The 27,908-nt window shown below is 44.1% G+C and overlaps 1 protein-coding gene across 2 annotated transcripts; it reads left to right on the forward strand.

Annotated features, from left to right (window-relative positions):
- The first annotated feature begins 6,608 nt into the window (after window positions 1-6,608).
- Window positions 6,609-27,661, forward strand: Nrip3 (nuclear receptor interacting protein 3). Of its 2 annotated transcripts, XM_032892924.1 has the most exons (7): window positions 6,609-6,717; window positions 7,193-7,353; window positions 21,225-21,386; window positions 22,009-22,091; window positions 24,386-24,525; window positions 27,320-27,372; window positions 27,449-27,661. In XM_032892924.1, exons 1-7 carry the CDS (start codon window positions 6,672-6,674, stop codon window positions 27,545-27,547), a joined length of 744 nt encoding a protein of 247 aa, XP_032748815.1. In that variant the 5' UTR covers window positions 6,609-6,671; the 3' UTR covers window positions 27,548-27,661. The 2 variants fall into 2 exon arrangements, with proteins under 2 accessions (XP_032748815.1, XP_032748816.1); XM_032892925.1 differs by lacking the exon at window positions 6,609-6,717 and having other exon boundaries at window positions 7,080-7,353; window positions 27,449-27,659.
- The last annotated feature ends 247 nt before the right edge of the window (window positions 27,662-27,908 follow it).

Below are 27,908 nucleotides of genomic sequence, written 5' to 3' on the forward strand. Positions count from 1 at the left end.
CTGTCCCCCACTTTCCTGTACAGGACCTCACTTACTACTTGGCCTGGAACTCTGTGTAAACCATATCGGCCTTGGATTCACAGAGATCGGCCTGCCTTTGCCTCTTGAATGCTGGGATTAAAGGTCTATGCCACCATGCATGGGCTGGCCTCTAACTCTCAATTCACCTTTTTAGCCTTCCAAGTAGGAAGTGGAAAATACACCACCATACTTGTATTTTTGGTAAATACACACTGTCAGATTAGTGGTAAAAGGTCATATTTTAAATCTGTCCTTAAATGTTTCAAGAAAAAGAAAAGTGTGTGATGTAATAAAGCTTTAGTCACAGGGAACCTGGGAAAGGCATATGAGGATTTGTAGCATTATATGCTTGCAACTTGAAAATTTGGAACTGTTTATAAATAAAAGAAATTTATAAGTTTAAAAATAAATGAGAAATTTCGAGTAGTGAGGAACAGGTCTGAAAATGTAGCAGACCACTTACTGCTCAGTATGCGCAAATCCCTGGGATCAGAGGTAAAAGATTCGCTAGGATGACTTTTTCTCTCTGGACAAGGAGACCTGAACATGGAAGCAGGTTCAAGATCTCTCTGTCTCTGTCTCTGTCTCTGTCTCTGTCTCTGTCTCTGTCTCTCTCTCTCTCTCTCTCTCTCTCTCTCTCTCTGTGTGTGTGCACACACGCGCGCACATGCGTAAATGTGTACATATGTATTTACACTGCTAGCAGTCCACTTATGATGTACTTCATCTTTCTGCTATCTGCCCCACTCCACCCCCACCCCCAGGCCCTGTGGCCTGCCACCATCATTTCCTGACAAAGCGCTAAAAGGAAGGAGGTGAATAGCGATCACAGGTGAGCTGCCCACTCTGGCTGTCCACCAGCAAGCAGGCTGTCATACCTGAATTCGCTGCATTCTGAGGGGTCTACGGTTTTCACAGGTCTCGTCCCTCTGTGCGGCATTTACCCTGCCTCAGGAGAGTCACTCATTTTGTGTTTGGATTCTGTGTGTGGGAGACGGGGAGAAAACGGAGTAGAGCTTCTATTTATTGAAGCCAGGCCTCTGTGCTCTACAAAACTACACAGACCTCTACAAGACGGGTCAACTGAGCATCAAAAACTTCTGCAGTGTGGCCAGGGTTCCACAGCAAGTGCGTGCATGACGAGGGTGGGTGGGGATGTGGGAGGGTGGGGGAGGGGCAGAACTGAACTTAAAGGCAAGCCTAGCCTCCTTCTTTCCTGTCTTCCAAGATGGACCATTGCTTCTGATGCTGAGGCTGCTTGCTCTTCTTTCTTTCTTTCTTTCTTTCTTTCTTTCTTTCTTTCTTTCTTCCTTTCCTCTTTCTCTCTTTCTTCTCTTGCTATCTGTTTGATTTGACATAAAAATCTGCCCCATCCCAGAAAAGAAGCTAAATCATTGCTGACAGGAACAGATCCAGAAAGGCTCAGCCAATTTTGGAAAGCAGCCACAGGGCTGCCATCAGCTTGGTAGTTTGAGTCTGTGGTGATGTTCGAAATGTCTCTCAAGGGGGTGGGAGTGGGGACCTCATTTCTACTTTAACCTGAAGTAAAAAAGGTCTCCAAGACTAGAGCTGAGACTTGGGTGCTGTGTAGCCAGACATCCAAGCACACACCTGGTACTTGCAGAGGACAAATGTTTGAGCAATCTCCCTGCCACAGGGAGTGACAGGCACAGGAGAGTGACAGGAGACACAGGAAGAAGATTGCTCATTCATAGCTATAAAGATGGGTCTGGTGAGATAAGAGCACCCCAGGTGTCTTAGTCAGGGTTTCTATTCCTGCACAAACATCAGGAACAAGAAACAAGTTGGGGAGGAAAGGGTTTATTCAGCTTATTTCCACATTGCTGTTCATCACCAAAGGAAGTCAGGACTGGAACTCAAGCAGGTCAGGAATCAGGAGCTGATGCAGAGGCCATGGAGGGATGTTACTTACTGGTTTGCTTCCCCTGGCTTGCTCAGCCTGCTTTCTTATAGAACCCAAGACACCAGCCCAGGGATGGCACCACCCACAATGGCCTGGGTCCTCCCCCTTGATCACTAGAAAATGCCTTATAGCTGGCTCTCATGGAGGCATTTCCTCAACTGAGGCTCCTTTCTCTGTGATAACTCCAGCTTGTGTCAAGTTGACACAAAACCAGCCAGTACATCGGGGAATGACCGTTCTAAATTTGGGGTGCCATAAGCAGTGTGTATAAGAGGGTTGGAGGGAAAGCTGACTGTTTCTTTGCAATTTCCGCCTAACACTTTGGTCTTAATCCACTTTCCTGGGCGCTCAGCCTCAGTTCTCATCCTGGATTCCTCATCCTCTCTCATCCTCAGAGGCTTCTCTGATGGCTGTTTAAATCAAGATGCAAAAAGGGTTTCTGGAAGAAGAGATTGCAAGCCAGGAACTGCTGACGACTAAGACAGGAAGCACATGCCTGGTCAGTCATCAGCTCAGGGAAAGGAAGGGCTGAAATGGGTACTACCATGCATTACCCTAGATCCAGCATGCCCAAAACCCCTGCATCTTTTGAACAAAAAAAAATCTGAGTTCTTGCTTAAGAAAGTCACAACTGGTTATTTTTCCACTTAGAAGAGTAACGTTAAAAGGGAGGCTGGAGAGATGGCTCAGCACTGGCTGCTCTTCTAGAGGACCTGGGTCCAATCCCAGCACCCACACGACAGCCGCCACAAATCTGCAATTCCAGTTCCAGCAGATCTGACGCCCTTTTCTGGCCTCCTCAGGCATTTCCTGCATGTACACAGACATACCTGCAGGTCAACACCCAAATGCATAAAATAAAAGTAAATCTTTTTTTTTTTTTTTTTAATGAGAAAGGACATGAAAAACATCTTGACTGAAACAGTTCTAGTGTCTGCTGTGACTTCTTTATACAGATCCTCTAGCCAAGGTAGGGTGTGGACAGCTTTACATGGGGCTAATTAATGTGGTGTCTTAGTTGAGGTCACTGTTGCTGTGATGAAACACCATGACCAAAGGCAAGGTGAGGAGGAAAGGACTGACTTGGCTTACACTTCCACATCATCGTCCATTTCGGAAGCAAGTCAGGACAGGAAACTGAAACTGGGTGCAGAGGTATGGAGGGTGCTGCTTAGAACCCAGGCTGCTCCCCATCAATCGCTAATCAAAAATGTCTTTTTTTTTTTTTTTTTTTTTTCGAACCCAGGGGACACCAGCCCAGGGGATGAAATGGGCCCTACCATCAATCGCTAATGCTAAAAATGTCTTACAAGCATATGGAGGAAAGTGCGTTACGGAGCTGCATTTTCTGAATCGAGGTTCCTCCTTTCCAGTGACTCTGGCTTGTGTCAAGTTGACACAAACCAGCCAGCACACATGGGAAATCCAGAATCTGGAGACATTAGGAAAAGACGCAAGCTGGCCAGTCCCTACCTCAGGAGGTCTCAGCCCTGAAGATCAAGGAAGACTTTCAGGTCTGATTTGTGTGCCTGGAGTTTTACAAGGCACATTAGTCAGACCCACTCATAGCAAAGCAGCCTATGGGTTTTCTTGACGTTACCCCAACTGATGATAAATAGTTTCCTTCTGTTGGACTCTTGGTACAAGCCGATGTGTTATGTGGATACTCTTATTTAATCCTCACAGCAGCTCTGATGGAGACAGTACTGGTAGCATCATTTTCTACAAACTATCCCAGGAAATCCAGATCTAGTTTTGTATGAGTGAGTTTATTAAGTATAGAGCAACCCAAAGTAAAAGAAGAAATAGCAAATGACAGACAGACAGAAAAACATCATCAAATCGTGTACTTAAAACATCCGGCAGAAATGGACTTCGGAAGTGTGTTGAGGTAGTCATCTGGTGAGTGCAGGATAAATCCATGTGGGCGTGAGGCTTCCAAGAAAATAACAACAACAACAGCAACAGCAGCAGCAGCAACAACAACAACAACAACAACAGGCACCCACCAGCAGGAAGATAGCAGCTCACAGCATCTAGCAGGAAATCGGCAACTTGAAGCAGTCAGCTGGAGTTCCCAACTGAGCTTTCTGTCAGCGAACAGGCCTTCTGTGGATGAGCCTTCTCTTTTCCGTCGTTGGCGCGCGTGTACCACAGGATAAACAAGAGGAGCACCTGCAGGAAATCGCTTTCCTTCAGGCTTTTCTCAAGGACACAGCACTTTTTATTCCTCTCGGTCTGTTCTTCCTTTTTGTCACAGAGCTGGGGGTGGGCATATCATTTCCAGACAAGAGGCCTTGAAGGACACTTTGGTTTGAAAGACTGGTGTGTGTGTGGGGGGGGCACCCTGCTTTCAGAGCCAGCTTTTTGGTGGGCTCAAACACATGGCCATTTACCAATACACTGAGGAAACCAAGGTCTCAGGAAATCAGGTAGCTCATTACTGAAAGTCAAGCTTTAAGCCGAGTAGAGCATACTCCCAAACCTGCGCTTTTAACCACTCTAAGTCATCCATGGTCTAGTGCTGCAGAGGGCTTTGGCTAGATGAAGAATTAATATTAATCTTTCCTGTCGGTTCAGTCCTCAGAGTTTATAAATTGAATATGCAATATTACTGCATAATTTTCGTACGCATGGAAACAGACTCAGAAGTAGAAATGACTTGCTCAATCATTTGGGAACCGAATATACCACAGAGAGGTGAGCCTTTTCAACATGAAGGACCAGGCTGTAGTTTTGTGTGCTGAGGCAGGGGGAGCAGGCCTCCTCACATCAACCATGCATGAGAACAGTGAAGGAGTCAGTCTGGCAAGAAAAGTCTTTGAGAGGTAAGGGGACCAGTGGGTACTATGGCCACAGATTCAATTGCAGAGCACAAACTCCACTACGGCAATGAGCCCTGAATTCACACAAAGGTTCCCAGCTCCAGCCACGGCCCACTGGCTTTTTCAGCAACACTTGATATGGGTAAATTCCAGTTTAACCAGACAGATTCTGCTTCCTGGTGCTCCCAGGGGGAGTCCAGCTCTGACAAGAGCCCCTTTCTTCTGTCAGAACATCCTCAGTAACGACTAACAACAGGCTGCAAGACTGAGTCGAGCTGTCTCAAGAGTTCCAACTCCTTCCCAGACCATCTAGCTGCCTGGCTTCTTTCTTGAGGAAAGATGTCCCAAGCCGAGCCACATGGGCGCTCTGTGCTGGGCTGTTCCGACATGCTGCCAAGAACGGAGGCACCGGTCTAGACAGACAAGGCAGGGCCGTCTTTCACAGTTCCCTAGGTGAACAACCAGGCAGAGACCCAGGCAACAGGACAGAAAGGAACCAGGGCAACCACAATGAAAGTGTGCCAGACGGGGAGCCCTGCCTGTTCTCTGACTGTGGAAAAGCCCCCAGCCCTGGGACATCCTTGAAGCTAGGTGAGTAGCTTTCTTTGTTTTCTTACAAGCAGTCTGTGTGCTCCAAAAACTAGGGCAGGCATGGAAGGGAGGGCAGAGGGAAATGAGCAGGTCCTTGAGTTGAGAGGCCAGCTATTCCAGGTCTGGGAAGGCCAGCAAAGGTTCTGAAGAGAAATCCCGCAGCTCTGCCTCTTGTTTTCCTGAGACATGACCTTCCTTTTTGTCATGCCTGTATGAGTGTTTACTGATAGCCTTCTTGGTATTGGGGGTTTGATGCTAAGCAATCAGGAGGAGGCACAACTACATCAGAGACGTCCTCTGAAAGGAACAAAGATTGAGCTGAGGTCTAGGAGAAGCATAGATCACTGATGAAGGTGAGAGGGGCATCCCACTCAGAGGGCACTCAAAGGCAAACCACTTGGCAATAGGGAGAAACTCAAGATGCTGAAGTGCAGAAAGAAGTCACAGAAGAGGGTGTGTGGGTCCTTCCATCAAGAGCACCTTTTGGGGTGCTTTTAGCAGGACTGAGAGATGATGGTACTTGGAGAATACTTTAAGAGCACAGTGAGCAATGACAAGGAAAAGGCCAGAGACACTGGGTGGCAGATTGGGTGGTTTGTGTATTTGCCTGAATAAAGGGGAGGTGGTGAATGTCATCTCACAGCGCTATCCTTCACCGAAACACTGCATTGTAAGTGTTCCTTCTAGAACCCAGCTCACAAATATAAAAGCTCAGTGTCATTATTGGTGCTCTCAGGGTGCAGCTCTTTTCTGATTCATGCCTGCTTCTTTCAGGTGAAGAAAAGTGTGGTGATTCCCACATGTAGAAATGCGATTTCTACTAAGTCATATGTCAGACTCCAAACCAGAAGGAGCAGAACATTCCTTTTAGAATGGCTAGAAAGTATGAATGAGTCTCAAAGAAAAATGGCTTTCGATTTTCCCGAAAGGGTGCATTACACCTCCTTCCTTCAGTGTAAAAGATAGTGTTCACAAAGAAAATAAACAAACAACACACACACACACACACACACACACACACACACACACACACACACACACGCACACTCCAGATGCTTTCTTGGTGTTCTTAAGAGCAAGTGTACTCCCAGACAAGACTTTAGACCAGACCTGCCTCCCCAACCTCTGGTGCTGGTTTCAGACAGAGGGTGCCAAGAGGAGGAGGGGTCCCCGGAAGGCCCCGCTCCAGCCCATCCTCCTGGCCCCCTCCGAAGTCACGTGGTCCAGTGGGTGGGGACCGACCTGAAGTTGGAGGAATCCGGAGCTCTCCCAACTTCGGAGCCCAGAGGTGCAACTCTGAGAAGCCCAGCATGGCTCAGCTGTCAGTGATCCCGGGATCGGCCGCTGCATGGACAGGTGAGCCGAGAGCCCGAAGGCGCCGACTAGGGTGGAAGAGGCTAGGTTGCTGGAGCACAGGGCCGCACAGCCCATTTCATGCAGTGCATGCAGGGCAGGGCAACCCACGCGGGAGAGGGGACAGTTGGGCAAGCGGCTCCGCTAGACCCTCAGCGCCCCCGGGGTTAGTCGGTCCTCCTCCGCAGGTTGCCCCTAGCTTGCTTTTTCCTCAGATTTGGTGATGGAATGGAGGTTAGTAGTTGACCCTAGATAGACCCCACCCGGTTCCTGAACCTTGCGCCAGAGGGGCGGAGCGCTTCGCTGGCCACGCCTTCTCCCGAGCGCACTGGCTGTTCCCCGTGACATCACGCTCGGCTATAAAAGGCGCGGGAGCCGGCTCCCGCCGGAGGTGTCCAGGAGCTCGAGGTTGAGGGCTCTCCGGAGGGACGGACACCCGGCCGCCCGGCCGCGGACGTCTCAGCGATGTTTTACTCAGGGCTCCTCACCGAGGGCGGCCGCAAGGAGACAGACATGCGGGAGGCGGCGTCCCTGCGGCAGCAGCGCCGGATGAAGCAGGCGGTGCAGTTCATCCACAAAGACTCAGCCGATCTGCTGCCCCTGGACGGCCTCAAAAAGCTGGGCTCCTCCAAGGACACGGTGAGCTCCCCACCATCGGCCACGCCCGCCACGGGCTTCTGGGCCGCCACTGACGCCCAGGCCCTTGCTGCCACTTTCACTGAGTCACCCGCCAGGCCTGTCGCTGTCCGCTCCCTGGCCGGTGCTCAGCAAAACTCCTCCCTATCTCACATCCCGGGAGTCTAGTAGCTTTCCTTGCTTGTTCTCCCTTGTCGCAGTCTCCTCCCTCCCAACTCTCCTCCCTGTCCAAGGATAAAAAGAGACCCTGCCCTATTGCCCTCAGATCTCCTTTCCTCTGGCTTATCCAGAATCTTGAATTTGGCTCCTGGAGCTCGAGCCTCTTAACGAAGTCCTGGCTCCCGCTGCCTCCTCACAGGCTGTGTGGCCAGTTCTGTGTCCCAGACTAAGGTGACTAGTGGGTGATTGAGAAACAGTGAAAAGCGAGGTTTCTTGACAGTTGCTGAATCTCTACGACTTTGGTTGATTCTATTGCACCCTCCTCCCCGCCGCCCCAAATCTATTTACTTTAGTTTTGGTCTTAATCTACCTTTGATTTTCTACCCTGGGCTGGGGAGTGGGGTGGGACAGGTGAACAGGGGTCAAGCTCAGATCTTTCCAGAACCTAAACATCTCTTCACCACTCTCAACTCTCCCTCTTCTAGTCTTCCCTCTAAAGACTGGGAAGATGGAGGAAGCACTGACTGCTTCATCTCACGGACCAGTTAATGCATGCACTTAGTTGGAGCTGGGGCTGTTGCAGCCTTTTTATTTCTGGCAGTATTATTCTTGGTATTAAGTAGAAGCTCAGGACGTGGGCCAGAAATCCAAAACCATATTGTCCTCCATCTATTGAATAAGGGTGAATGGCTGAGGGATATGACCTATATATAATTCTCTCCCTTTGCTCACAAATTTATATGTGAGTTTGTAGCTTCATTTGGAGTTATTGTTGCTGCTGTTATTTTGAAAAAAGATTTTTTAAAATGAGACATCATATATATATGTAGGCTGGCTTGAATCATATCATGTTGGCTTCTAATTCCTAATTCTCCTGTCTCAGCCTCATGACTGCTGAGATTATAAGATGTGTGCCATCGCTCCCACCTTTGATATTTTTATTTATAGTTTCCTTATTATCTCTGGAAAAAAATATGAAACATCAATTAAGTGTCTTTTGCAGTAGAAATAAATGCTCTGGGTGATCTTTCTAGTATTTTTATATTTTGAGCTTCTGAAATACTTAATTATGGTTGCTGGCCTTGGTTCATTGAAATTGCTATTTCTGGCCCCAGGATGGCAACAGAGGCAAGAGCTTCTGCTCCTCCCCCATCAATAGTTCTAACAATTCATCAATACCAAAGATTTTCCCTGCCTGCCGTTAGACATTCTTATGAAGGGAAAGTTACTCCAGTTACCTTGCTCAGTTTTTAAAAGCTGTTTTTCTGCCTTAGCCTGGGTTAAGTCCTGTTAGTTGATCTAGTCATGTGACACCGAGAGCGATGTGATCAAAGTTTATTCCTACCAAAGAGATAGCTCTCTCTTCCTCCTTTCACTTTAAAGCAGTCACGATTCATTTGGCAAATTCCGTCAGAGTCTTCTCACCTTCAGACCGAAGTAATCCTAGTCGATAAAGTGGGGTATTATTAGAAAAATCAAAATGTGGACTTTTAGAATGCTGGGTCTAAGGCACTGATGTTTGGTTTGAGTGGCTAAGAAGTTCCCTTAATGGAATTACCACAACATCCTTCTTCCTAAGCTTCCACATACTGCTTCGAACTATGTAAGGATAATTCTTTTCGGACTCCTTTGTCACAGTTGAGCTGACAGCACAGCTGGAGGCTATAAGGAGGATGTGTTCAGAGTACAGCCATGGGTATGGCACACAGCGCTTCACTCTGAGACCCTGAACCATAGTTCGCACTTTCTGTACCCCATTTTCATAGAGTTAATTTCCCTCTCTCACTGTTCTCACACCTTTAATGTGCAAGTTACTGAAGGAGGAATCAGAACACATCCCAGAAACCAAGGCTGACTGAGGGAGGGTGGGGAGAGCGACAGGGGTGGGTGAACCAGCGAGCTTGGTGCGCTCTTGAAACTGATGTTGCAGCCTCAGTATAATCTCAGGACTTTAGAAACACATCTTATCAACTCATTTCATGGACAAGACAGATCATGCCAACTCCATTTTCTTCCACGGTGTGAAATTTGAAGGGTATTAAAATTAGCAGTAGTTTTTTACTTGAAGTAGTTTATACCAAACAACCCAATAGAAAGGGGACAGAAAAGGGAGCTGCGACAAATCACACTCTTGATGCTGGGGTGTGAGCAACATGGATTATTTTTCTTCATGTAAGTACCCCCGGCTTTAATTATGCTGCTGGCTTTTCTGAATCGTCTACCTTCTACTGTGCTATCTTTTATTATCATGCTAATGATTGAGGTTCGATGGCAAACACTGTTTAGCACATGGCATCTGTAAGGCGATCGAAGATGGCCATAGTCTCTTAGCCCCAGGGTAGTGCCTTTGCCCAGTTCCTTTGTGTGTGGGGTTGGCTGCTATGAAATCTGCTGTGGAAATGAATTGTAGAGTTTACGTCTGGCTCCCTTATTTTATCATCCCATTGCATTGTGGTTTTTGTATTAAGAAATAAAACCAAATTTATGAGCCATGTTATATTTGACTTTGGCAATAACAGAGCTAGACAAAAGCATCTTTATTCTTAGAGTTTTGCCTGTTGTCATTTTTCTTGTTTTGGTTAGTAAAGGTTCTTGTTGCACTGAGGACGTTACTCTTTGAGAGCAGTACGCCATGTGATGATGTGCTGCGTTTCTTGCATGATGTTGTTCCTGGCCTGTCTGGCTATAGCCCTCCCTTCCTCATAGCAGAGAAAGATTTCTTTCCTTCCCATGTTTGAGTCTTCATACAGCCAAAAAGCTTTAGCCAAACTAGCTAGAACTAGGGCCAGGGGGGTGATAGTAAAACACAGTGAGGGAAACTGATTGTTAAATACCTGATGAGAACAGATCTCTGTCAATTAGAGAAGCTCAGTCTGGTGCACTAAGATTAGCTACCTATAGTGCCATAGGTCTAGGACTGGAGAGCTTCGTAGCCTTAGAAGGAGCTTTGAAAGGCCAGTGTAACTATAGCCTCCAGAAGGGTACCTGGGATGGGATGCGGAGAGTAGGAATGGAAGTTGGGAGTGGATATGGTCAAGATGCATTGTATACCTGTATGCAACTGTCAGTAAATATGATACTATTTTAAAAGATTACCTTTATGGAAATATTGAGGGAAATGAGGGGTAAAATATGTCAGGAAAAAATGAATGTTCTGGGCAAAAGATATAGCCAGTATGCTGAGAGGTGGTGGTGGCTTTAATCCCAGCACTTCAGAGGCGGAGGTAGGTGTATCTCTGAGGTTGAGGTCATCTTGTTCTACACAGTGAGTTCTAGGACTGCCAGGGATACAGAGAAAACCTGAGAGAGAGAGAGAGAGAGAGAGAGAGAGAGAGAGAGAGAGAGAGAGAGAAGAAAACAAACCAAAAGACACAGTAGGTACCATGGTCTGGCCATCAGGATGCTTCCTAGAATTAGAGAGTTGAGAGAAGACCCGTGTCGCTATCACGGAATGAGCAGGAGTGTGGTAACAGGAGATAGTAACAGAGACACAGTGATAAGCATTGAACCAGAGCTTTGAACATTCTAGGTAAGTCTCCACCACTAAACTACATCCCCAGACTCTGACACTCATTTAAAAACAAACAAACAAACGCCAAACTTAATTGTGGGCACTGTACAAAGGATGGACTGAAGCATAAAAGTCAGAAGATAAACTAGGAGGCTGTTGCTCTATAGATAGAAAATGATGGTAGCTGGGTTAGATCAGAGGAAGTAAAGGTGAGGAAAGGGATGCTGACTGTAGGTGTGGCTGAGAGGAAGGAGCAACAGCACGTGGGAGGGGAGGATAGGAAAGGGTCGAGAATGCAGAATGCTCAGGGCTAAAGAGCATTTGTGGGCTGGAGAGATGGCTCAGCGGTTAAGAGTACTGACTGCTCTTCCAGAGGCCCTGAGTTCAAATCCCAGCAACCACATGGTGGCTCACAACCATCCGTAATGGGATCCCATGCCCTCTTCTGGTGTGAAGACAGCTACAGTGTACTTATAAATAAATAAATAAATAAATAAATAAATAAATAAATAAATAAATAAGTAAATCTTTTTTTTTTAAAAGAGCATTTGTAGCTGACTGGGGTTCAATTCCCAGCACTCACATGGTGGCTCACAACCTTCTGTAACTCCAGTTCCAGGGGATACAAATCCTCCCCTCTTTTGGCCTTTCTGAGGTAGACAGACATCCATGCAGGCATAACACCCATACAGATAAAATAGAAATTAAAAGAAAAAGAATGTGTATGAGTTGGGTACACTGCCTATAGTTCCAAGCTACTTAAGACTAGACTGGACAACACAGTGAGACTCATCTCAAAACTTAATCAAATCAAACCAAGCCAAGTAAATGGCAGTGCCATTTGCTAAGGTTGGCAGGAAGAAGTTCCTGACCAAACATAGAGCTCAAACCTCCCTTATTACTGTTAAAGAAAGAAAGGCTTAGTGAGATTAGTGATTTGCTCAAGGTAATATACGACAAGTGGTAATTTGCTAAAAGTAGAAAGCCTTCATGCTGCGATAATTAAATAGATGAGGTTGGGAAGGAGGATAAGTGGTAGTTAGTAGATCTTGAATGCTAAATTGAGAGAATTTTTGTTTGTTCCAGCTGGCAAGAGAAATTGTGAGGGGAAGAGATCATGAAAGTAATGTTTTAGGATTACGGATGCTTACAGTTAGCAGTAGCAGCAGAAATATATGAGAAAAAAGATTGTCATTCACCAAAATAGGGGAGAGAGGGAACAAACAAACTTTATGGGGAATCTGGGCAGGGCAGAGTGAGTCTGACGTGAGTGTCCAAGTAGAGGAGCACAGTCGGGTCTGTGGGCCTGAAACTCAAGACTGAGCTGTCCTTGAGCTGGAATCCTTATGAAGGTAGCAATTTATGCAATGAAAGCAGATAAAATTGCCCATGGCAAATATGTAAAGTGAGAAAAAGGCCAAATATAGAGCACTGAAGAATGCTGACATTTTAAAAAGGAGCAGAGGTAGACAAGACAAACAGAAAGATGACTTTAGATGCTAGTTAGAAGAGATGTTCAAGAAAAAAATACAATGTTGAGTTTTTTGCAACATCTCTGATGACAAATGTGGAAGAAATCCATTAGTAGTTAATAAGTTAAATTTGTATATGTTTGTACAATAATCTCCAGATGATAGAACCAAGTATGGGTTGGGGAGATGGCTCTGGGTTTTTAAACACACTGCTCTTCCTGTGGACCTGAGGTTACTGGCGGCTACCTATACCTGGTGGTTGCAACCACCTGTAACTTGAGGTCCAGGGGATCCAATGCTCCCTCTGTTCGCTGAGGGCATTTGCACTCTTGTATAGGCACTCCCCACCCAAAAACATAACTGCAAATAGTTCAATAAAATAGATTTAATGCACTGAGTAGGACAGCTGTGAGGGAAAGGGCGTTAAGCAGGTGTGTTGGTTATTTTTCTTGTTACTGTTCCAAAAGGAACTTTAGGAAACAATGATTTATTTGTAGATAGAATAAAAGTGCAGTCCATCGTGGTTGATAAGGCATAGTAATAAGAACTTGACCCATTGTGTTGCAGACAAGAAGCAGACATGCACTCACACATGCACACATAACTACATGTACTTAAAAATTAAATAAATCAATTACCACGTGTGTGTATGTGTGTTATATATGCATACAAATATATACTTTAGTTTTTGCATGTTCTGGTAGATGCTTTAGTTATCTAATTGGTTTTCCATTTTCAGTCCTTTTCTTTTTGACTTTCTATAGAGATTAAGCTAAATTATTTTCCAAGGTCTCTTGAAATAAGGATTGGCTGTTGGGTTTCACCAGTAAGATACAGGGGGGAAACTGCTAATGGAACTTCTAGAGACACAGCTTTCCTGACAAAAGGGATAGAAGGCATTAGGATGGTTCCCATCCTCTCCCCTCTTCTTGTGAATGTGGATGTAATGCCAGGATCTAGGGGACCTTGCTTATGACCATGGGGGCATGTGTAAGAGAAATGAAATTGTTAATCTGCTGAGTTAATGTAGACAGTGTCCCCTTCAAATTTCTTACTCCTTTAGAATTCCACTAAAACCTCTGTAAGCTGGCCTTTCTTATGGCTGCACTCTTTCCTGTAATATGGGATCACTGTAAATAAATGGTGATAGAGCAATGCCCTTTTTCTTCAGAAAAGCTCTGGCTATATTGTCTAGGCTGATCTTGAACTTGTGATCCTTCTGGCTCAGCCTCCCGATTAGCTGGTGTGCACCGCCATGCCCACTCCTGATTTATTGATTTTACTAGTATGTATCAGTCTTTTTAAAATGGATTAAGATGGACCAGCAAGATGGATTAGCAGGTAGAAGCACTTGCAACTGATGACCTGAGTTCCATCCTTGGGATCCACACGCTGCAGTACATGGGTGTACACATGCACTACACTTGAATGATTCTTGAATGGGTAAAAAATTCCATCCTCTTATTCCTTCTGTCTTAGTTAGGGTTTCCATTGCTGTGGGGAGATACTACAACTCCACACCTACTCCAGCAAGCCCACACCTCCTAATAGTGTCACTCCCTATGGGGCAGGCACTCAAATACACCAGTCCATGGGGGCCACACCTATTCAAACCACCACACCTCCTCATCATATTCTCTCTCCTGTTATACTAACTATGTTGAACGATTATTTTGGATTGAATCAGCATTTACTGTTCTATTATGACCATGTTCATATTGTTCACTGCTGAGACAAATGTACATTGAGACAATGTATATTTTTCTTTGTTATGTATTTTTCCAAAATTAATTCCTTGAGTTTTTCCTTTACTTAACTTTCAATGAGAAACTGCTTTAAAATTACAAACGATTACAAGTTCAATAAAAAAATAGATTAAAACATAATTGCATCATTTCCCCTTCCCTTTCTTCCTTTTATTGTTTTCGAGACAGGGTTTCTCTGTGTATAACCCTGGCTGTTTTGGAACTAGCTCTGTAAACCAGGCTGGCTTCGAACTCACATTGATCTGCCTGCCTCTGCCTCTGGAATTCTGGGATTACAGATGTGCACCACCATTGCTTGGCCCTTTTCTTCTTTCTCCTCTCTCTCAATCTCATGTCTTCTTTTTTTAAAAAATAAAAATAAAAATAAAAATTTAAATAAAAATAAAAAGTACAACCCTATCAGAATGTATGTTACTCATATGTATATGACTTGGGGTTTACTACTTGGTATTGGATGACCAATTAGTGGGGAGGGAGGAGCTCTTCTCAGGGAAGACTTTCTCTCACTCACCTCTTTCCGAAGCTACCTATATATAGTTCTTTGGCTAAGGTTGGCCCCCTGAGATCTCTCTCTTCTATGCCAGCGTGTCTGTTGGTGGCATCCTTGTCCAGGTCTTGTTTATGCAGTCCTGTGGAGATTTCATGGTTGTAGCTTCTCTGACACTTCTAGACGATGCAGTCTCACAGCAGATTTCCTGTTCCTCTGGTTCTTACGTTCTTTTTACGTCCTCTTCCTCGGTGTTCCTGGAGCTGTAGGGGCAGGAGCCGTGTTGTAGATGTGTGAGTTCTCGCTGAGCATCACATGGTCATTGGTCTTTACATTTTTGTGGGTGTGCTTTTCTGTAATACTTTGTCTGTAGCAAAGAGAATGATCTTTGACGAGGTGTGAGGTACTGGCTCTGGCACAGGACATGCGACTCCTTTGTTTCTGAGACAGTCTCACATTGCCCAAGCTCATCCTGTACTCAGTATGTAGCTAAGGCTGGCCTTGAACACTTGATCTTCCTGCCTCCATCTCTCAAGTGTTGGTTGGGATTAGAGAACCTCCACAAATTAGTCATCCAGTACTGAGTAGTAAACCCCAAATCATATACGTATGAGTAAAATTATGCAGACTGAGAAGGACACCATGCTTGTTCCATTTTTTTTCCTCTTCAAGACATTCTTCCTGGAATCCCATTTCATTTTGGTCTGGTTGCTGTTGATCTTAATAGGCAAACTTTTAATCCAACATTGCTTTCAGGATTTCCTTTGCTGTTCTTTTCTATTGAATCCTTTTAAAATTTTTGTGTTATGAGTATTTTGCCTACATATATGTCTGTATACCATGTGCCTGGTGCCCGCTGAGGCCAGAAGCTGGCATTACATTCTCTGAATCTCGAGTTACAAAAGGTCAAGGCCATCATGTGGGTACTTAGGAATCAAACCCAGGTCTTCTGGAAGAGCAGCCAATGCCCTTAACCACTGAGCCATCTCTCCAGCACTCCTGCTAGACTTTTGGAGGTATTAGTCCATTGTCTGTTTTTACTGCTGAGGACTCATCTTCATTCTGGTTCCTAAGCCTTTGTATTCCTGTCATAATTTTCTCTTTGGAAGCTTTTGGGATTGCTGTCATGATATTTCACAGTGGTGTGATATCTTTTTTGTCTTTTATTTTCAGTCCCCTCTCCCCCCTGAGATGTAATATGTTGAGGTAGACTTTCTCTTTCTTTCACTCTAGTAGGCTTTGCCCTCTGTCTTTAAATCCACATCCTTCAGTTCTTCTTCAGTGTGGAACCTAACACTCCAATAGCTGTTATACACATCTGAAAAGCCAACTATTGACCAGTTAGTCTTTTAAATTACAGAGGTGTGTCTGATGCAAGTGACAGTGCACTCATACACATAAAATAAATATATAAATCTTTAAAATATAAATTACAGAGTAAGCTTTTAGCTTCTTCCCAATTGTTTGGGTCAAATGGGAGTCATATGCAGGCTTTAAATGTTTCAGTTTCCATCTCTACTCACAATAGTAGATGTTCTAATACCTCTGTCTGCTAAGCTTCGCCAGGGTTTGGGGCTAATTGAGAAAGCTGCTTTTGATATGGATACCACTATACATGTGATAGCTCAAACATAACTTTCTTAAGTTATCAGTACAAGTAACTTTTCTTATTTGTGGGTTCTGTATCCACAGACCCACTCAACTATAAGATGCAGATATTTCTTAAAGCGTTTATTGGAACTGGAGAAGTGGCACAGCAGTTATGAGCATTGGCTCTTCCAGAGGGAAGTTAGGTTCCCAGTACCTATCATGGTCAGCTCACACATTTCCTCATTTCCTTCATCGGAGCTTCTTCCTCTTCCTCCCCAAGGATACGGATTTATAACCTGCTTTGCCAAGAATCAGTGTATTTTGGGAATCTATTTCTTCTCTTCACTGGTGAGCCATAGCTCTGACTCTCTTCTTTCTTTGAAATAGGTAAGGTAGCTTATAATAAAAACTTTTCCTCTGCTAGCCCCTTCCCCAGGAACCTCCTAGGCACTGGACTTCTAAGAGTAACATCTTACCCTTTGAATCAGGGGAAGGATGTTGTTGGTTGAATCTTGGGGTTAAGTGCTATCCTTTGGGAGTTTTGAAATGTTAATGTAATGTGGGCATAAGATATATGTGTATAGAAAATTTCTCAGGTCAAATGACTTAAATATGAATATATATGATATAGAAACTCTATTAAGTTCTACTGAAACTCAAACTTGAATGTACATCTGCCATTCTGTTTCCTACCTAACATTAGGCTTGTGAATGTATATAGGGTCTGTTAGGTTTCTTCTTGGTCGGTGTCTGTTTTAGGTCCTCACTTTCTTGTTCCTTAAAAAGTGGGGATATAGCTTAGTGGCAGAGTGTTTGGCTGTATGAAAATACCAGCATACCCAAGGTTAAATCCTCAATGCTGTAGGAGGACGTTGAGGAATGGAAGAGAGTAAAGAGGAGAAAGAGGATGAGGAGGGAAGTAGGTAAATGAATAACAAGATAGGCCAAGGGATACCAGTGTTTTAAAGTCTAGAGGCTATCAGTGAGGATGATTCCTGTGGGCTTTGCCTGGTTCCAAAATGTGTATATTATGAGGTTTACTCAGGCATGACTGTCTTCCTATTCTATCAACCCTGTTGGTAACTCCACTGTCAGAAGATCCAGGACCACAAGGCATGTGCAAGATAGGTATGAAAAGTAAGACTATAGGGGTCACTATAAGACTATAAGAGGTGACATTTAATATAGCAATAAGCAGAGCTTCTGAGCACCCATGACAATGAACTGCCCTTTCTATAAGGTACTGACTTACAGTTGTCTAGGAAAACATAGAGATCACTTATTCTAGAATAAAGCTTCTTTCTCTCTAATTGCCCTTGTAAAGGGAGGAAGGCAGAACTCCACATCACCAGGGTCCTTTGATTCTCCTAAGCCACAGTTGGTCTTATATCTGTGTATTAGTTACTTCTCTATTACTGTGATAAAACACTATGCATGCTGATAGGAGCCTGATATAGCTGTCTCCTGAGAGGCACAGCCAGAACACGTCAAATACAGAGGCAAATGCCAGCAGCAAACCACTGAACTGAGAATGGGACCCCCGTTGGAGGAATTAGAGAAAGGACTGAAAGAGCTGAAGGGGCTTGAGACCCCATATGAACAACAATGACAACCAACCAGAGCTCCCAGGGACTAAGCCACTACCCAAAGACTATTCATGGACTGACCCTGGACTCCAATTGCATAGGTAGCAGAGGATGGCCTTGCTGGGCACCAATGAAAGGAGAAGCCCTTGGTCCTGCCAAGGCTAGACCCCCCCCCCAGTGTAGGGGAATGTCAGGACAGGAACATGAAGAGGGGGGTGGTTGGGGAGAGGAACACCCTCATAAAAGAAGGGGATGGGGATGGGATAGGGGGCTTATGTCCGGGAAACCGGAAAAGGGAAATGTAAATTTTGGGGTTGGGGATTTAGCTCAGTGGTAGAGCGCTTGCCTAGGAAGTGCAAGGCCCTGGGTTCGGTCCCCAGCTCCGGGAAAAAAAAAAAAGAAATGTAAATTTTAAAAAATCCAATAAAAAAAGGGGAAAAAATAAAACACTATGACCAAGGCAATTTATTGAAGGAAGGTTTATTTAGGCTTAGGGTTCCAGAGGGATATGAGTCCACTAACAGACAGGCATGGTGATTGGAGCTGGAAGTGGAGGGGCTCATATCTTGAACTACAAACATGTAGCAGAGAGGGCACAGCGGGGATATCACAGGGCTTTGAAAACCTCAAAGTCTGCTCCAGTAACAGACTTCCTCCTACAAGACCATATCTCCTGTCTTAGTCACTGTTCTATAGCTGTGAAGAAATACCACAACTAAAACAACTCTTATAAATGAAAACATTTAATTGGGAGCTTGCTCAAACAGTTACATCCTGATTGGCAAGAGGCTGTGGTGGTATAAGGAGTGGGATGTGAGTGTGTGTGTATGGGGGGGTGTGGGCTTTTTTAAACCTCAAAGCCTACCCCACAGTGATACACTTCCTCCAAGGAGACCACAAAGAGTTCCCCCTCCTTGGTGACTAACCATTCAAATATATAAGCCTATGAAGGCCATTCTTACACCTCCTAAGCCTCCCAAAATGGCACTAGCAACTAGGGACCAAGTATTCAAATGCCCAAGAATATGGAGACATCTCATTTAAACCACCACATTCCATTCCTTGCCCCTTATATTCTCAGACCCATATCATAATGCAAAATACATTTAGTCCAATTTCAAAAGTCTCCATACTCTTTGTTTCACCAGTCCAACACTTTTTAAAGTGCAAAGTCTTGTGAGGTCTGAATTGAACCTCTTCCAGGACCTCTTGAATGAGACTCACAGAGGTGGTGATCGATGCAAAAGCAAGAGGAATTTAATTCCAACATGTCGGGTCCTCCTACTACAAGGGGAGATGACTCTGAGCAGACTCTAACAGGGGGTTATATACCTTGCAAACAACTGGGGCAGAATTCAAACAATGGTAACTAGGCAGGTACTATTGGTGGGGCAAAGTGACCTTCAAGCTGGCTTGTGGTCAGTGGGCCATTCTGGACTTTCCAGGATGGACGGTTGGGAGTCAAGGTGGGGTCATTTGGGGGTCACAGTGGTTTTGTCTGACCATTTGGCTGGCAGTTGCTCCAGGAACTAAACTAGCCTTACCCTCCCTGGAAGGGAGGGGTCTTTGTGCTCGGAGGTTTGTGGTAGAATTTTCCCACTGGCCTGAGATTGACCCCAACTCTACCTCTTTCAGTCTCTTCTGAGACTCAAGCCAGTCTCTTAATTTTAAACCCCTGCGAAATCAAAAGGCAAATCACATGCTTCTTACAGCAGGGCAAACTCTAAATCCTATAATTCCATGCCTGTTGTCAAGGGCTTAGATGGTTTTGCTCCTCCAGCTTTGCTGCCTGCAAGATAAATCTTTCTCTCAGGCTGGTTCTGCTCCCTGTGAGCTGGTCTCATTGGCAGACATTTCTCAGTTCTAGTGTCACCAACATCTTAAGTCTCAAACACAATCCAGCTTCATCTCACTCCATGGTCTCTCGGGACCTCCATGCAGGGACTCCCCTGACACATGCCTGGCCTCAGAGGCTTTCTGAAACCACAGAGGAAGAATCCATGACTCCTTTAAAGCTAACAACCATGTGGACAACACTGTTGAGTTCTGCTCTCAGGTTGAAATCTGCTTCCTTGAATAACATTTGCAGAAGCTTTTGATGTTCTTTTCTAGAGGCAGAAAATCCCTTAGGCTTTTTCCTTTCACAAGGTGTGGGAGCTTAGTTGGGTGTGGCCTTACCCTGGGGACACCCTTCCCTTTTCCAATCTAGACTTTCCTTCATTCCTTATCTCTTTCAACACAAGCCCTGGATGCAACATTAAGTTTCCTGGTGTTCTTTTATATTTGTGGCTGCACATTTTATATTTTTCTGCCTCTCTTGGTCGTGTTCATTGAAGATCCACATAAGAATGACTGCTAATAACTATTTGAAAGAATCAGTATTAGGCTGTCTTGGAACTTCCTCTGCCAAAGAAATTTGTCTACAACTTTGCAATTTAGTCTTAGAAAAATGTTTAGGACAAGGGCAGAAAGCAGCCACATTCTTTGCCAAAGTACAAAACACACAAAACAGCATCTAGCCCAAATCCAAATAATGTTCCCCTCTGAAACCTCGTATACTACATCTACAGTCCATATTGCTCTGACATGTCTATCTCCCAAGCTATTCTTGTATGGCCTCTTAAAATACACCAGAGTCTCCATATTCTTTCACGGTCACTTTTTAGTCCAAAGTTCCAAATTCTTCCACATTCCTCCAAAAATACAACATGGGCACACCTGTTACAGTAATAGCCCTCGCTCTGGTACCAAACTGCTGTCTTTAGTTTCTATTGCTATGATAGAACACCATGGGCCAAAAAAACTATTTTAGCCTACAGATCCCAAATCATCACTGAGGAAAGTTAGGACAGAAGCCTAGAGGCAGGAACTGAAGCACAGGCCATGGTGAGCTCTGCTTAATGGCTTACTCCTCATGACTTGCTTAGCCTGCTTTCTTAAACACCCCAGGACCACTTTCCCAGGGACAGCACTACCTGAAGTGGGATGAGCCCTTCCATATCAATTGTCAATCAAGAAAATGTGCCAGAGGCTTGCCACCTGATGGGGACATTTTCTCAGATGACCCAGGCTGTGTCAGGCTGACAAAAATGAAGCAGCTTGCCCTGGAGTCAGCTGTTATATGTTGGTTTATAGTACCTGCCCTGACAATACCAATGCCCACCTCGCCTGACGGAAGAATAAGAAGCAAGGTTGGAGCTGTTATGTGAAGTTCCTTCCTTATGTCTGTGGAGCCAGGAGTCGGGTACTGGGAGAGCAGGGAGTGCTCTGGCAGTAAGAAACCTCTGCTTTCTATCCCTCAAGCAACCTCATAACATTCTGCAGAGGCGCCTCATGGAAACCAACCTGTCTAAGCTCCGGAGCAGCCGTGTCCCTTGGGCCTCCAAGACCAACAAATTCAGTCAGGCTAAGTCTGAAGGGCTAAAGAAGTGTGACGATGATGACATGATTTTAGTGTCTTGCCAGGTAAGAGGACATCTTTTTTCTAGAGTTTTCTTAAAAGTAGGATTTGAGGGCCCTTTGTGATCTCAATAGTTGGCCCTCTCCTCAAAACTTTATGGTATTTGTTAACATGGAATTAATAAGTGTGTTTTAAAGTTCTATATACTAGAAATGCATACACTATTTTATGTGTGCACATTTGAATGGGAAGAAATATCAAAGCTTTTTATCAGGTTTACGAAGGATGTATAGGAACTTTTTAAAGAGCTGGCATGTAGTTCAGTGGTAAAAAACAAAAACAAAAACAAAAACAAACAACAAACAAACCAATAAATCTCATCTAGCATGCTCAAGACCCTGAATTTGCTCCAGAATGATTTTTTTTAAAGATTGTATATATGATGTTTAGTATATAGAGTTAAACTCCCCAAGTCCTTCATGGGTATTCTGTCAGCCTTACATTTAGTTAGCAGGAGAAAGAGTCAGTCAAAGACAGATTTAGCAGTGGGGAAAGGGGACAGCACAAACCGACCAGTTGGAAGGCTGCTCTCAAACTGTGTGTCATTTGACATCTGCCGCCTGCTCTTTGTCTCACTCCTCTTTTGCTTCTCTAGAGCCTATTAAAGAGTATGTTTCCTTCCCACAGTGTGCTGGGAGGGATGTGAAAGCTTTGGTTGACACTGGCTGTCAACATAATCTCATCTCCTCGGCCTGTGTGGACAGATTGGGGTAAGTAGTCATTTGTGCTGGGTGGAAGTCAGATGTAATTATTTTTCTTGCTTGAATCTGGTTTAAGGTTATAATGCTTGTATGTATCCACAGAAGCAAGAGAAACATGCCAAGTTTTTCTCTAGTCCAGAACCAGTTCCCTTGATAGAGGAGAGTGTTGCAATTTGTCAGACAATGGAAGAAATGCAGGGAACCTTGGGCCTTCTGTTAATTTCCACTTTCTAAATTCTGAGCAGGCTTTAGAGTATGGAGTGAGAGAGTGCAAGACTCTTGCTCAATATATACCCTGACTTGATTCTCTAGACAGCAAGTTGTCCTGTTGTTACCCCAGATGTGTAGAAGCCAACATGGCTTTCTCTAACAAGAAGAGAGAAGTCCTTCTGGACTGAGAAAGCCATTTGTACCTTACTGCCATTCCACTCAACCTTCCCTGCTCCTCCTTCCTCCTTCTTCCTCTTTCTTCCAAAGTACCAGATGTTCCCTGAGGTATCTTGCCTAGAATCAACCTAATATTATTCCCCATAGTTTTCTGTAGACTTTCCTAATGCTGTGACCCTTTAATACACACTTCCCCATGTTGTGGTGACCCCGACCATAAAATTATTCTTGTTACCACTTCATAGTTGTAATTTTGTTACTGTTATGAATTATAATGTAAATCTCTGTAATATAAATTCCAGTGGTCTTAGGCAATCCATGTGAAAGGGTCATTCAACCCCTTAAAGGGGTCATTAGCCACAGATTGAGGACCACTGCTGAGACAACAAATTATTCCTTAGACCAAATCTCTGTAATTATTTAGACAGACCAAGTGGCCTGTTTAGAACTGTAGGGTGATGTCATACAGCTGAGGGCAGGTACAAGATAGAACAAGCCTGTCACTGGACGAGAAGGAAGGATGAGCGGGAGAAAAGTTTGAGGGTAGAGGAGGAGACTGGAAAGGAAGGAGACTGGAGAGGAAGCCGCCGAGAGAACATGGAGGCAGATATTAAGATTCCACTCTGTACCTTTACAGATTGTTATGAATATTCTTAAGAGATGGAAGTGTATAGGGCTTTGTAGGTTCAGATGGGCAATTATATCTTATCAATTGTATCAGAGGTTATTGTGTTTTGTGTTCTTTCATGTATCACTTTAAGTGTAAGGGAGTGTGTGGCGGCTAGAGACACTGGGCCGCCATGGTGCAGGACCTAGTGGGGCTAAAGATAGTGTTATTTTTTTTATAATTTTACAACAACATAGAACTTCATCTAAAACATGCATATTCTCAACTGGGCTTACCCAGGGCTTCATTTCAGTTCTTAATGGCTGCATTACATGATCCAGTTCTTCTATATCTGCCTAATACTCACTCCCCACCCACTGTTGTGACTCTCTCATGTTTATTCTGTGAATTATTTTGTACATTACTGTTTAGGATTGGGGTAGATTCCAGGACTCAAGTGGAAAGAATCTTAAGGTTTTTGTCTTTGTTTTTTTTTAATGTAGTGAAGAGAGGAGGTATGTACAATATGATGATTTCAGAAAGACTAACGATGTCCTGGTGCATAATTAGGCAGCAGACTGCCATGATTCCGGAGGAATTAATAACCATCTGTAAGACTGCAATTAGCTTTCTTTTGGATGGGCTGTAACACCAAGAGAGGAGATGGAGGAGAGCAGCAGTATTGGCACAGAAAGTCCATAATTAAGTATTTATCCTCCAGCCCATAATAGCTTGGGTGCTAGCTATTCCAATCAGCTTATGTAATTGTGTGAAACCTTGGTGCTGTTCCTTTCTTTCCATCCCAGCAAAGGCAAGGCAAATTAGGGAGGACTCTCTCCACAATATTCTTTGCTGCTACCAGTAACAATATTCTTACCAAACAAGTGCCTGTCTCCATTAACCTTAAAGACTAAGACAATTTTATGACAATCCATTGAAATAGAAAGGAGAAAAATAGACCTTGAACAAAGCCATTTCTAAGTTAGGATTAATTTGCCCTCTGATATCTGTTATCCACAGATGGGTAAAAAGACGCATTAATTAAACTATCTCACACACATAGGGATATTCCAATGCAGAGCAAAATTCTCTGAACGTGTCAACTCCTCTCTGCACAAATGCAGGTAGTGATTTAAGCTTCTTAAAAACAGGAAACAAATCTCTTGTTTTCTTTTGTTTTCCCATGGCATGTTTAGGAAGAAAGGGCCGAAGCAAGTATAGGCTGGCTAGCCCAGGAAATCCCTAGAGGGTCCAATTCTGAGACAGAAAACTTGCCAGTGGGTTTATGACAGCTTTCTCTCTGTTTCAGACTAAGGGACCATGTCAAATCCCATAAGCACGAAGGAGAAAAGCTTTCTCTACCCCGGCATCTCAAAGTAGTAGGCCAGATTGAGCACCTACTGATTACAGTGGGCTCTCTCCGCCTGGATTGCCCAGCAGCTGTGGTTGGTGAGTTAAGTTGGGGGCTAGACCTATGGGTCTAACATAAACCCTCCTGAGGTCTCACCCCTATAATACTGACTTCTACAAAATCCAAGATTCCCATTTCCTTATACTCTACACCTTTGTGATAATTTTACCCTTCCAAGTGCTGGGATTAAAGGCAGTGCCCGTACCCAGCACATTTGTTACTGTTTTGAGACAGGGTCTCTCTCTATCTCACTATACAGACCAGGCTGTCTTTGAACTCACAGGGATTCTCCTATCCCTCCTCCTGAGTGCATGTACCATAAAATACATTTATTTATTTATCTATCTATCTATCTATCTATTTATTTATTTATTTATCTATCTATTATCTATCTATCTATTTATTTATTTGTTTATTTATTTATTTCTTACTTACTTACTGGGGGCTAGAGAGACGGCTCAGTGGGTTAGAGTATTTTCTGCTCTTTCAGAAGACTCAGATTAGGTTCCCAGCATCTAGATAGGCCGGCTCACAGCCATCTGTGACTCTAGTTCCAAGGGATCTAACACCTTCTTCTGACCTCCTCAGGCTCCTGTACATGTGTGGTGTACATACATATTTAGGCACACACACATAAATATTAAATAAATAAATCTTTGAAAATAGAATGGAGCGGTGGAATCACTCAGTGGTTGAGATAGGTGGAGTCGAGCCTGACAGCCTGAGTTTGATCCCCAGAACCTACACAGTGGAGGGAAAACTGACTTTTGCAAACTGTCCTCTAATTTCCACGTGCTCCGTGGCACAGGTCTGCCTCCCACAAATAAACACGTGACATTAAAATGTTTAATAATAAGAAGTGTACCTGACCGCAGGAGGCTATTTTCATACATGTGTGTTCATACATGTGTGTTCATACATGTGTGTAAATGCACTCTCACTCTTCACTGTTCAGTTAGCTCCCTCTGTCACCCTCCCGTTGTCGCCTCACTACTACTTTATGTAATCTGTGTATGATTGTATGTGCCCTTATGAAAGAAGACATACAGGGGGCTGGAGAGATGGCTCAGTGGTTAAGAGAACTGACTGTTCATTCATAGGTCCTGAGTTCGATTCCCAGCAACCACATGGTGGCTCACAACTATCTATAAATAAAGTAAATAAATCTTTAAAAAAAAAAGAAGACATACAAATAGAGAAAAGATGAAGTGTCTGTCTTTCTGAAACTGATTTAATTACTATGATCATCTCCAGTTGCACCTGCTTCCCTACAAATGACATAGCTGCATTCTTCTTTATAGCTAAGAGAAATCCCTTATGCAATAAGCAGCAGGAAAGACTTTTTCTACATTTACTTATTGACTTGTTTGGGGAGGGTGTGCTCATATGACATGACACTTTTATGAAGGTCAGAGGTTAGGTCTTTCCCTCCATGATGCAGATTCCAAGGACTGAACTCAGGTCATCAGATTTGACAGCAAGCACTTTGCCCACTGAGCCATCTACCTGCCTAAAGACGGATTTTTTTTATGTATAAGTTAAACTGTCCCAAAGGGCACCTTTCATGAACTTGTTACTGGTGATGACAAGATCCTCTTACTCCTCTGCCACAAGTGCCTGTGTGCCAACTCTCCTCTGTTCTGTGTTAGACTAAGTACCTGCCTATATTTCACTGAGGCCTCTCCTCTACAGCAGACTTTGGTTTGGATTTTGGCTCTTACTTTTAAAGCTATAATGACCTGAGAAAGTACTCAGTAAGCTATAATGACCTGAGAAAGTACTCAGTAAGCTATAATGACCTGAGAAAGTACTCAGTGAGCTATAGTGACCTGAGAAAGTACTCAGTGAGCTATAGTGACCTGAGAAAGTACTCAGTGAGTGACCTGAGAAAGTACTCAGTGAGCTATAGTGACCTGAGAAAGTACTCAGTGAGCTATAGTGACCTGAGAAAGTACTCAGTGAGCTATAGTGACCTGAGAAAGTACTCAGTGAGCTATAATGACCTGAGAAAGTACTCAGTGAGCTATAGTGACCTGAGAAAGTACTCAGTGAGCTATAATGACCTGAGAAAGTACTCAGTAAGCTATAGTGACCTAAGAAAGTACTCAGTAAGCTATAATGACCTGAGAAAGTACTCAGTAAGCTATAGTGACCTGAGAAAGTACTCAGTAAGTTATAATGACCTGAGAAAGTACTCAGTGAGCTATAGTGACCTGAGAAAGTACTCAGTGAGCTATAGTGACCTGAGAAAGTACTCAACGAGCTATAGTGACCTGAGAAAGTACTCAGTGAGCTATAGTGACCTGAGAAAGTACTCAGCGAGCTATAGTGACCTGAGAAAGTACTCAGTAAGCTATAATGACCTGAGAAAGTACTCAGTAAGCTATAGTGACCTAAGAAAGTACTCAGTAAGCTATAATGACCTGAGAAAGTACTCAGTGAGCTATAGTGATCTGAGAAAGTACTCAGTGAGCTATACTGACCTGAGAAGGTACTCAGTGAGCTATAATGACCTGAGAAAGTACTCAGTGAGCTATAGTGACCTGAGAAAGTACTCAGTAAGCTATAATGACCTGAGAAAGTACTCAGTAAGCTATAGTGATCTGAGAAAGTACTCAGTGAGCTATAGTGACCTGAGAAGGTACTCAGTGAGCTATAATGACCTGAGAAAGTACTCAGTGAGCTATAGTGATCTGAGAAGGTACTCAGCGAAGTTCACCGATGTTTACTGGGTACTTAGCTGGCTGGTCTGTTGGGTGGGTGGATGGATGGATGGGACAAGTGAACCTAATGGTGTTTAGGCTGATGTCTAACTTTTACTGTTTTTATTAGATGACAATGAAAAAAGCTTGTCACTTGGTCTCCAGACTCTTCGATCCCTGAAGGTAGGGCTGACTCTACTTTTCCTTTGATATTTCCTCTCAGAGACAGGGACAAGTGACCAATGATCCTTTGTTTTAGTGCATCATAAACTTGGACAAGCACCGGCTGATGGTGGGGAAGACAGACAAAGAAGAAATTCCTTTTGTGGAGACAGTTTCTGTGAATGATGACAAGTGAGTGCATGAGTTGGGGTTTTCTCAGATGGTGTATAGGCTTATAGCCCACCTTTAGCTTTCAGTCACAGCAGAAGTCAGCCCTTCTCCAGACCAGAGTTTACTGTCCCACAGAACTCTGTAGCCTACATGCTGTGTAAATATGGATGGCACACAGAGTGGTAGAAGAAACTAACAGCCTTTAAGGTTTGGTGGTGGTGGTGGTGGTGGTGGTGGTGGTGGTGGTGGTGGTGGTGGTGGTGGTGGTGGTGGTGGTGGTGGTGGTGGTGTGGTGTGTGTGTGTGTGTGTGTGTGTGTGTGTGTGTGTGTGTGTGTGTGTGTGTGTGTGTGTGTGTGTGTGGCAAGGTGTCAGTATGCAGCCAGGC

The sequence above is a fragment of the Rattus rattus genome, chromosome 2 (genome assembly GCF_011064425.1).
Source record: "Rattus rattus isolate New Zealand chromosome 2, Rrattus_CSIRO_v1, whole genome shotgun sequence".
In the NCBI taxonomy this organism is placed as follows: domain Eukaryota; kingdom Metazoa; phylum Chordata; class Mammalia; order Rodentia; family Muridae; genus Rattus; species Rattus rattus.